The 12078-nt window shown below is 37.0% G+C and overlaps 1 protein-coding gene across 1 annotated transcript in view; it reads right to left on the minus strand.

The window, feature by feature from the left end:
* Positions 1-1327: 1327 nt before the first annotated feature.
* The window catches only part of RXFP1 (relaxin/insulin-like family peptide receptor 1), a 31414-nt gene continuing 20663 nt past the window's right edge, over positions 1328-12078 (minus strand). The window contains exons 10-17 of the mRNA XM_009579982.1: positions 11345-11416; positions 10562-10633; positions 9237-9308; positions 7014-7082; positions 6280-6509; positions 4608-5018; positions 3871-4089; positions 1328-1783 (exon numbers count right to left, since the gene is read on the minus strand). Coding sequence (XP_009578277.1) covers positions 1482-1783; positions 3871-4089; positions 4608-5018; positions 6280-6509; positions 7014-7082; positions 9237-9308; positions 10562-10633; positions 11345-11416 — 1447 coding nt within the window. The 3' untranslated portion in view covers positions 1328-1481. The remainder of the gene's footprint in view (positions 1784-3870; positions 4090-4607; positions 5019-6279; positions 6510-7013; positions 7083-9236; positions 9309-10561; positions 10634-11344; positions 11417-12078) is intronic.

Consider the following 12078-nt stretch of genomic DNA (forward strand, 5'->3'; position numbering starts at 1 on the left):
GCTAAGCAACTTGGAAAAGAAGTCATTTTGTTCAGCAGATAATCTTTTATTTCAATAAAACATACAGTAGTGGAAACAAGATTCTTAACAATCTTCGATTTCAAGATAATCCAAAGTTCTGTAAACAGTTGAAGTGTGAGTCACGCTTTTTTTAGCTCTACTTCTTATGCTGTTAAGAAGTTAAGTGCAAACATTGGAAGTATCTTTTAACTTAATTTTAAAAAGCTTCAGATAATCAATGCAAAAGAAGCATTTCTTTTACTTTTGTGGACTTCTCGGCCATCGGACTGTGAGCACGGTACTGAAAGAACTAAGGAAGTTGTAGTAATTCATAATGGAAGAGATTCTCTTCAGTAAGTATATGCGAAGGAAATGCCTCTAGAGGATTGTTTCAGAAGGGATAATTTTTTTTTTTACCCTTGTAACACTGGGAAGTAAAATAATGCCCCAAAAAGTGCTGAATGGCTGTGCTCCTTAAATTATTTTAACCGTAATGCATCCAATCAGATGCACAAGGTGATTAAAATGTAGATGTCATGACACCTATTAAGACTGGTAGTCTTCTATTTGGCCCATTATTCCATGTAGAGAGATAGACATCTTAAGACTGAAATTTGTTGAAGTCTGCAAGCTGTGGGGAGCTACTTATGGTAGCCCATTAAGAAACAGTGAGGAAAAGAGCAGCATCGAGATGTTGGGGTACTCAGCCCAGTCTTTCCAGGAGAGGATGCTCTTCTGAAGGCGGAAACTTCCACCACCTATAGCTGGGGGACACTCGGTTGAGAAACCTCACCCTCCCCCTTTTCTTTTTTTTTTTCCCTTTCCCACAGTTCTGGTTCTGCCTGAATTGGAACGATCATTACAATTTCAGGATTGTCTTTACATGAGTGAAATAGTTGGTAAATTTTTAAAAGGAATAAAATTTTCATTTGTTTGGCTTTGACAAATACAATAAACTGGCCTAATTATAAAATCGCTCCTTAAAACTTTCAAGAGCTGATGCAACCTAAATAAAGCCAGTCAGAAATTTTGAGGAGAAAAAAAATTCTTAAGGAGAAAACCAATCAATTCTTAAAAAAATTCAGCTGTTGAAATGGGAAATTAAAAAAAAAAAAGTTTAATGAAAATAACCATTTTTCCCCCCCCCCAAGATAGATGATTTTGAAGCATTCTGCTTTCAGAGATGTTTTAAATGACAATTCATTTTTTTTCCACACTCCTGGCTTGTGGGAGGAAAAAACCAAACAACTGACTTCTCATTCTGATCTAGGACGAGTTGTCAAAATGTCAGGTCCTGTTGTGAGATGGTAAAATTATTGTTGTGTCAGTTCTACCTGCAAACAGACACACTGCTCCCTCTTCTTCCTGCTTTGGTTCACATGAGCCCAGGTGTCATACCTCCCTCATCTTTCCTGTAAGGTAGTAAGCCCACAGATGTGAAGCTAACAGTGCAGATGTCGCCGTGAAAATTCAAAATCTATTTACGTGTATGAATTTAGTCTTGTTGACTGTGTAGTCACTGAAGCGTCAGAGGAGTCTGTACAAAGCACAGGCTTCGTTAGCTTTGGCGTGATTTCATGCATTGGCCACATCTCTACCCAAATGAATGATGGACCGTATGTTTTCTGACTACCTTTATCTCTTTTGGATCTTTTTTGTCTGTAATTATACCAAACCTGATGAATCATTTCTTTGAAAGGTCGTGTAGTCAAAGTGTAGAGAAGAGGATTCAAAGCACTATTTATTGGCAGTATAAAAATCACCACCCAAGAAGTTATGGTACCTTAGGGAGGGAAAAAGAAAAGAAGCTGTAATATGCATTCCAGCATTTGTACCCATTAATTAATGCAAACACTTGATGCCTATCCAGCACAGCTTCCTGGCAAGAGGAGTGGTCATGCCCTCCGAGGCTGAGCTCATGTCACAATAGGTACTTTTCTTTTTCTTCTCACTCTTACGTTTGCACTGCTCTCTTACCTCCCTCTGTTTCCAGGACTCCCTGCAAAACCTGACATTTTTCACTCTCCCAGTAGCTCCGTTTAGCCCTCTTTCTTTTCTGTACCATAGCTCCCTATTTGCCCTGGCACACTCCTTGTTCTGGCTGAGCCCCATTTTCTTTGCCCAAAACTTTTTGTCTCTGCTTTGCGCCCTGTCTCTTCCTGTGGTCTCTGTTCCCCATCCTCTTCCCATGACTAGTGACATCCAAATCCTAACGATGTCCTGTCTTCCTGCGAAGCAATATCCTCCAGTCCCTGTGTCCCCTCAGAGGCTGGTTTTCTCCTCTGCGCTAGGACTTCTCCATTCTTCCCCCCACAAAGGGCATTGTATACATCCTCCTTATTTCCTGCTTGCCCTGTTGGTAAGAGTTTTCGTGTTCGCACTGTCTTCCTTTCTGAAGGTTTCCTACTCTCCTGCCTGTATCGGGGTCTGTGTGCATTTTTCCAGCACCCCCTTCTCACCCTTACTGTTTTGGGAGATAAGTCAGCTTGTTACCTGAGGGGCAGGTGGAGAAGGGTCAGGATTAAAGTGTGGAAAGATGTTAGTGGGTGCACTCCATTCCACTGTTTGATTCATAAAACAATTATAGAACTGTTCCAAGCAGTACAAAAAGCTTAATTCACTCTCCCTTTCCCCCTCCTCTGGCTTTACGACTTGCAATATCAATATGTTCCTATTGATGCCCATAAAACGTCTACAGTTTTGGAAACAAGCAGATGCTTAGTTCAAAAGCTGTCATGGTGTATCCCCAAAGAAAAAGAAATGCTATCAAACAGGGTTTAAAACTTCTGTAAACTTGGACAACTCTCTGTGATGTCTTTAATTTTATGACATGAGTAATCACTGTTTAATCTGGTTTATCTAATGCAAAACATTCATTTGCTGAACCCAAGATCACCCTGCCGTTCAGCAAGATTTCTTCAAGGTTTCTTGACTCAGAATACATCATTTCTACTTTTCACAATGTTTTCTTTAAAATTTCTTAGGTGGTTTGATAAGTTCACAAAGAAGCATTTTAGAAGATTTAAAATAACTGAAAACATTTGACGTAATCAACGTAACTTTCAGACATTTGAAACGCAAGTCAAAACTTCGAAAAGTTAACTCCCAACACTCCTGGTCAGCACATAGGACAAAATTATCTGAGCTAAAATGTTTTCTCTCCAACGTAGTATTGTGACATATAATTTGTACATTTTGTCTGAATCCGCTATTGCTGATGGTACTGTTCATGTTCACCTATTGTAACAGGGTTTATAAGCTCTACATAAAAAGGCTATTTTTTTCTGGCATGTACTGGTATTGCAAAGGGAAGGAAAAAAATAGGGTGCAATTTTTAATCTTTTAGGTTACACTATTTTTACATGGGAATATATTAATAGCATAAAGAAGGTAAGCACAGCTTTATGTAACTTAATGTTTTGAACTATAAGTACCAGTTTGTAAAAGAAAGTTATTTCAGGATAAGAATTATATTCCTAAATCAAGGTAGGAAGCACTGTACTGTCCTGAGCCATATTTAGGCAACAGAACCAGCAAAAGCCATAAGATGAGAAAAGCCAATGCAATTCAGCCTTGGTTTTCAAATACACTTTGTACATTTTATAGATACTCTATGGAGACAGACTTGAACGATTAGAATTTTGGGGTTTTTTTGGCTGACTCAAAGGTGTCTATATGACTATAGTGATATAGTTCAATGGAGTAGTAAAACTATATACTTCATTATTTTGTGTGTACATATGTCTGGATATATAACAAAGTTCATTATAGTAGTATAGTTCAATACATTCAATTCTTTTTCTTCTGAAGTAGAAACAACACTCTTCATACAGATACAATTGAAACAGCCTCACAAAAGAAAGGACATACCTGGTATTTCTACTTGAAGCAAAGAAAGGAGTTTCAAAATAAAAATGGGTATCCAACATAGTGCATCAGTAAATACAATGAAAAAAAAACGTTTAGCAAGGGTCATCTCTTTTTTAATATGATTCCGAATTTCAGTAGCTGTAATCGCTGTTTGGTGAACACTGTAGAACATACTCCCGTAGGAAAACACAATGATGATAAAAGCTGCCAAGTTTACACCTGTTTAAGAAGTTAAAATTAGTTATAACTTAACAGCATAATGGCAATTCCACATCAACTATTTGCAGGCTGGGTAGTAAAAGAAAAATGTTTCATCTAAACTGCTAGTCCCATAGAATTAAGCAGCCAGAAGATCTGAGTCTGTCTTCACCTGAGCACTGAATTTTTGCCTATACTCTGGTATTTATTTCATTCATCGTCACCTGATAAATGGCTGCCATCTGATCCAAACTATGTAGTTCTCCTCTGGTCTTATCATTGCTCTACTTCCCTGACAAAGCCTGTTCATTCAGGAACTTAACGGTCATTAATTTCTTTCTATTTTCTCAACCCTTCATACATTTTAAGATACGTAAGTATCTATCTAATATAGTAAAATATTCAGGCTGGAAAAAGTCTTTAAGTGCTTATTGGAGCATCTAAATATGAGGTGTGAACACCACCGGAAAGCTATCTTACTTGTTTGAAAATTAAGATCATTTGCAGCTCTAAATATACAAAGAAGAAATGCAACTTACCTAAAAAAATGACAACAGAATAAATCTGACTTGCCGAACTTTCTGATTGTTCTGAGTGAAGAGGAAAACAGACGCCATTGGTGCCATAGTAGTTCCTGAAAAATTCCTTATTGCTCAGTGGGATAAAAGCAACAGCAAACCCAATTATCCAGATAAGAACCAAAATGGAAATTGTCCTGCGTTTTCTGGGCTTCAAACACCTAAAAGGATAAACTATGCAGATGTATTTTTCCAAAGTCAGGTAAGTCAACAGTAAGACTGACACCTCTGTAGACAGAATAGCCAGCGATCCCACCAATTGACAATGAATACTGTCCATCCACAACTGAGCGTGCTTGTTGTATTCTCCACGATATTTAAGATCAAAAGCTCCAATCACAAATAAATATATTCCCATCAGACAGTCAGCACCTGTGGGCACAGTGCTTAACATCATTATTTACACATCTGAATTTCCCATTCTCTGTGTATATGTATATTGGAAAGCAGACATACACATGTATATATGAGTACATATTTAAAAGTAAGCTAATATACAGATATAAAATCAATATTATAGTTGGAATGCTATTGTGAATTACAATTAAGGCAGTAAAATTCAGTTCTATTCCTCCTTTTCTTTTTTTTTTTTTTTTTAATTTTCATTTGGACCCACAGTCTATGTTTCATACTTGTTTCCAACCTGATTTTTTGAAGCTCAGATAAAATTGGTTTGCAAGTAGAAAAAGATATGGCTTCATTTATAGAATTATTCTTGCAACCCTTTTTTTACCAGGTCTTATTCCTTTCGATATTGACATTTGGCTTAAGATAGTTTGCTTTGAGTAGGGCATCTCTGCTGGATTCAAAGTTTAGTTTTGGTTTGTCCGCCTTATGCTAGTTCAAAACTGATGTGCATAGTCTTCTAAGGCTAGTAAGTGAAGAGGAGCTGTCAGCATAGAGCTGAAGGCTTCTGGGGTATTTTGGCTGGCAGTTTTATGTGGTGTCTAGACTGTTCCGTGGTTAAACAACAAAGTTTCAAAATCACTGACATGTTGTGTTTCGAAATGTTGCAGTCATTTTATACACTGTTGACAATTACCTTTCAAAATGCAACTAATTGCATCTGTGAAATACTTGTAGACGCTCCTGTATGGAGGCAGGGTACTTGAGCTTATGGTAACTCTACTGCCAAATAGTTTGTCCGTAAACCTGTCTTGCTTTTAGGACCGAAATTAAAAAAAACCCACTTAATTCTTAATATTGGGGAGCTAGGAGGGACTGATTTTCTATATTTGCACAAGTAACTTTTTGCTCGTGCAAAAAATAGAATAACTGTCTTGAACACAATGTTTACACACACAAATTGCTATTTACTCAAAAATGCATAGTAAAATTTAGGTTTATGGGCCTTTGAAAAATTTGGAATTGTATTTCTTCTTGCTGAAGAAAGTGGGAATTTGACACAATACCCACAGCATTAAAATCAAACATGAAACCTTTGGAATTTATCAGCTGCCAGAGAGACCTCCTGGTGCATAAGGCACAGCATTTTGGATTGTCATTCGCAGCAGCATGAAAGTTCAGTTAATCCAGTGCTGGAAATATGTCACCATATTACAATAACAAATATCAGATACACTATGAGCAGACTAAAACAATATTCTTTTACTTTTACGCCTGGAGTACTCACAGCAGAGGGACATTATTGAGATGGCATGGAGCTTATTCTCCGATCTGATGTAAGGCCTCATGCAGATAACAAAAATATTTCCAAAGCAGGTGATGGCAGATACAACCCAGACAAACACTCTCTGTATGATGCTAGCTAAAAGGTTCTCAAGGGATGAAATCCCATCAGTATTCGGCTTACAGCTGCGCACATGAGGGGCATATCCACAGTACTGGAATTTCTTAAAATATCTGGTTGTGAGAAAGAAAAACAGATAAGAGATGGTTCTAGTTTGGTTACCAGCATATCAAGACTCTTCAGTAACTACTCAGAAAACATATTCTGAAAGAAGAAAAATGAATGAAAAACTGACAAATCTGACAACTGCTCACGTGCCGTTTCTCATACACTTTTGTTCCTAATTATTCAGTATTTTGTAAATTGTAAAATTCAGACCAAAGAAAGCAAACTGGAATAATCTACTTAGAATCATAGAATTGTTTCGGTTGGAAAAGACCTTTAAGATCATCAAGTCCAACTGTAAACCTAAAACTGCCAAGTCCACCACTAAACCATGTCCCTAAGCGCCACATCTCCACGTCTTTAAAATACTTCCAGGGATGGTGACTCCACCACCTGGAAGTGGACTCCCCACTTCCCTGGGCAGCCTGTTCCAATGCTTGACAACCCTTTCGGTGAAGAAATTTTCCTAATATCCAATCTAAACCTCCCCTGGGGCAATTTGAGTTACTTACATGTGGGAAAGGTTTCTCAGGGGTCTGAACATTCTTCTCTGGATGTTTGCAATTTCAATGCCCTCCAAGCTGCTGTAAACAATATACTCTCAATAAAAGGCAGTAGAAACTCAGTAGTAAAAGAACAAACTTTATGAGTGTTTAATTGTGTTTCTATGATTACATGTTACTAGAGATGAACTTCAATTGCATCTAATCTGTCATCCCTTTGAAACTTGAGCAGAAAGTCTGTGTAAAAGCTAAAGTGGAATAAAATGAATTGCAGTTAGTTCTAATAAACTTGCTGTTCTTCCAAAATCATGAAGGCAGCTCTTTTAGTGCTCTCAGCAGTGTAATTTCTGATTATTATGTTGCCCTTCCAAAGTATTGTTCTACTGATCTATTGTTCTTTCATCATCTCTCAGAAAATAATAACTTCTTCCAATAGTAATATTTTATGTGTCTCTTCTGTTTTTTATCCTAGGGAGTGCTTTACTAGACAAACAAATCACTGCAGGAATTCAGTTTTTGTTGTCTCAAGAGCAGCAGGAAGCTGGGACACAGAACACGGCATGTAAGGGAAAACGCTGGCTTTCTTGTGACACATAGATGGGATTTCTTTTTTTTTTTTTTTTTTTTAGTAAATTGAAAACAGCACTATTATTTCCCCTGCAGTGCTAGATCAATAAACTGTAAGCTGTTCTTTTAGAACTTCAGTTTCTGCATTCTTCTAGTCCATCCCATCCACTGGTTAGATGTGCAACATATCTTCTAAATTGCAACTGGTCAGAGGGCTTTGGTTCTTCTTGTGGGGAGCCTTATTTGATGTCAGTGTTCAATGCTTTGAGCACAACATTCCTGTGAATTCTGAGCACATTTAGGCAAAAGTGGAGAAAGGTACCAGTCTTACTGGTTAGTTGCTTTGGGCTGGTGAGCAGTTTTGCTAGGAGACAAGAATAAAACCCCAAATATGGAAACTTCTTAGTTTTATATATTTAAGCACTGCCGTGAATCCTGGGGTGTGCTTTCCCTAGCTATTCTTACTATTTTAAACTAGGATAGAGGCAACTGGTGGTCTACAAACTGAGTGCTGAAACATACAGTTTCTTATAGATCTATCTATACAACTTTCTCAACTTAAAAATATGGAACGTCGTGGTCAGTCAATTGCATGAGTTCTTTGGTGTTAAATAACAGATAAAATATATGTTGTAGCCTGACTGTTAGGGAGGTAATTAATTATTCTTTTCTGTGCTCAGCTGCTTATTTTCATTAAACTTGTACAGACTTAGTATTTTCAGGTCATTAGCCATTTACTAAATGGCTGAATTTGGCCACTGGATTCCAAATCACTGTGAGGAAGTGGGACTGATCAACAAAGGCACCTGCACTGCTGGCTACAGCTCAGGGGTCAAATCATAAACTCTTATTACGCTCCTACCCAAGGAAACATCTCTTTTTGGATCTCCACAACCACTTTGAAATGATGACCGACAAGAACCAATGCTGTGCTCTACCAAGCTGGTTATTGCAAATGTGCAGTGGCCCGTGAAGATGTACTTAAATCTACTGCAGGATAGTTTCAGATTTGCAGGACTGTCACTGCACTATCACACAGTTTTAGGAAGAGCTCTGCTGGCAGAATTCAAGTTAGAGCTGCTGTGTTAGTACACCCACAAAACCTCCCCGTAAACTCTTCAAAAAGATTTGTAAAAGTTCCACCTCCCTCTGACATGGCAGCTGAATCGTACTTGGTTTATATTGTTCTTTTCCTGGTGTTAGCAGTAGATTCTGTAAGAACGGAAATGTGTCCCCAAACTTGTACGTATACCAAATTCCTTTATAATTCCTGTCTTTACATATCCTAATGGTACCTGCCCATGGTGTTAATAGCCCCAACTGGCCCTTGCATGACCTTTAAGCCCTGTGAACAAATTGTGCAAGGTCAAATGAGGGTTGCATTAATCTTGTTCTGTAATTGCAGAAAAGACAATGTCCTTTTCTTAGCCAAATTTATGATCTCTTTTTGTTGGAAAAATTTCCATTTAGGCTATTTTCAGGAAGGAAAATTTGAGCATTGCTAGTAATTATTTTCCAGGCTTAAATTGTTGAGGATCATCAACATAACTATAAACTATTTCAAGAACAATTTCTTATAAAACATGTTCTGGATCATGTCCTTCTGAAGAAGATGTGCATAATCACAAAGAAAATACAGCTAAAATATAAAAACTTGATACTTACAGGGATCTGAGTTTAATTAGAAAATCAAACTGGTCTATTTGTATTTTCTTTATTGGGTTGTAAGAAAGGTTCCTGTAAATACAACATAGGCATAAGTAACTTTGTACAGTACATGTTCCTTAAAGCTTGTTCCAAAGATAAAGTCAAACTACATAATCCATTTGCTTTTCCAGTCCTGTACAAGGAAGGACTTGTACAATTGGCAGTTACAACTGCAAATGGTAGCATTCATTTAGTGTTATGCAGCTTGCTAAGCCAGTGGAAAGAGTAATCAGATGCTTCGCAGGCATGCTATTGCCACATACACACACCGCCCCCCCACTGCTTCCCCCAGCCTGATGCTTAAAGGTTTGACTATAGAAATATTTAGTTATTAAACTTCACAGACTTTTTTTTCAAGTAAAAGAACCTAGCTGAACTGCATGCATTTAGCAATAAATTACAATTGATTTTGCTAGTTGCTAAAATCTATTTTTTCATAACCATTCGTGTAAGTTCAAGAAGAGATAGAGGCAGTGGAATGTAAAAATAGACCTTAGCATTACATGCTATCACCCTGTGCAAGAAGAGTGTTTCTAGGTACATCCCCTTTTTCTTCTCCCTGTAACTTTTCCTTATGTTTTTGTTTTGATATTTTAACTAAAATGCGCAAACTCAATAAATGCAGCTGTACACACTTGGTTGCCCCAGTGTATTGTGATGGATCCCAAGGATGCTGGAAAAGCATAGAAATAAGTTATTCCACATACTCCCTCCTCTCCTCCAGAGAGGTCTTCAGTTTTGTGACTAGTGCCTCTTTCAGGTTATGTGAGAAAGATGGGGACTTTCCAGTGCAGCATTTGAGAATTTGCCTATATATGTGTCATGGGAAAAAGAGAGAATGTCTTTCTGGTTTTGTAATAGCTCATGCTTTTTTGGAACTCTTTCACAGGAAAAAAGCAGTTGCAAACAAGGCATCTGTATGATGCTCTTACATCCTTATGATCTATTTTTAGAGCCAAATCCTGATAGCACATTAAACATTCACATCAAATTATTAATTTCTCATGATATAGCTAGCATAGCTCATTTTGTGTACACTAATAAGGTCTAGAAAATGGTAGAATTTGAACTTTTTTTGGGGGACATGAAAATACACATCTTTTACAAAACTATTCTGGGCAATATATTATATAGAATTACTTTGGTGATAAGTATTCTTTAGGCAGAGCTTAAATGACGCATACAAACAGAGGTGATCTTTTCTTTCCCAGCATTCGTGACTGAAAGCAACATATCAGATGAGTAACATACAGTTATATATAATAATAATCAAGAATCCTTACAGTTGTGAAAGCTCCTTTAGATCCTTAAATATATATGGAGGAAGCAATTCAATCTTGTTGCTAGCCAAATCTCTGCAGAAACAGCCACAGGTAGGATACAGTAAGTTCTTACTAGGCTCAGTAAATTTACTGAACAGTTTTGCAATTTCAAGACACACAGTTTTATTCTATTTGCCAAATAGGATATTATTTATTGCATAGGTTATCAGAAACTTGGACTATAAAAGAATGCTGTTAAAACAAGGTGGGAAGCTAGATCCATCAGATCTCTGTCTAGTTAGTTCAGATGTGCCATTAGATACATAATTTATTACCATTTTATTTACATCAAAAAGAAAGTGGAATACCCTTAACTTGGGTTGTAGGAGCTTGAAAATAAATTAAAGATACTGTTTCATGATGGGAATTCTTTCACATGGGCTAGCCAGCACATATTTCCCTTAGTTCTTCTGTCTATTTTGCTCCTTATTTTCACTAAACATAAATCCTAATAACTGTGGACAGAGGAGTAAAGGTCACATGCACCGAGACTGTGGTGATGTAAGATTAATTAATATTATTCTATTCAGGGAAGGTAACGTTCTTCTGAGCAAAAAACCTGATATTATTCATACAGAGTATTTTATCGACTATTTCTTCACTGCTAAATATATAGAAGAAACCCTGAAGATGGATGCTGTCTCCAGAGCATGTTATATGAAATAGAATTTATGATAAATGATATTTGCAATATAAATTATAAAACTTTGTGACTTGTACAAGTAAGAGAAGAAATCAACTCACAATTCATCTAACATCTGGAGAGAAGAAAAGCTGTTTTCATTTAAAGAGCTGATTTTATTTTGTCTCATCACCCTGAAAGAATAAAACAAACTTATGTTGCCACTTCATGGTATCTATTTGGTTTTAGAGAAAACTTTTTATAAACTTTAAAAATTCTATCTTCTCTGCATCTTCAAATATTTGCCCAATTCAGTTAACAAGCTAATTTGATCTAGAAGCTTACCATTTTACCATTTGATAAATAACTTTTGTTGCCTATACACGCATTTATTTGTGCATACATACATATATATAGACACACACCCATAGGAGGCTGGTATAAATTGACTGAAGGCAGGAGGAAGATTAAGTGGGCTGGAAGGCTTGTGACCTAACTGCATCTTGGACACAGGCACATGGCCATGCAACTTTTCCTTCACCCGTGTTTCATCTGCCACTGAGCTTGCTCCATAAATGAACAACCTGGATTTTAAAAGCAAAGAGAAAGCCAAGAATATGGGTACCGCAGAAGAGTTAAAATTGAAAGTGACAGGTACCATGGAGCATACTAATCTAGCAAAAGGTTGAAGGGATTTTTTGAAGATGATTACAACATCACTGAAGAAACTTTGAGGAAAATTCTAAAATTGCTGAGCCAGCCAACCAACCAGCCAATCAACCTCTTTAAAACGAAGAAACAAGCTATGTATTTTGTATGTTTGCTGCTTTTTATTATGAGATTTTTGCCTCTAGAA

This window comes from Fulmarus glacialis, unplaced genomic scaffold (assembly GCF_000690835.1).
Source record: "Fulmarus glacialis isolate BGI_N327 unplaced genomic scaffold, ASM69083v1 scaffold43136, whole genome shotgun sequence".
Lineage (NCBI taxonomy): Eukaryota > Metazoa > Chordata > Aves > Procellariiformes > Procellariidae > Fulmarus > Fulmarus glacialis.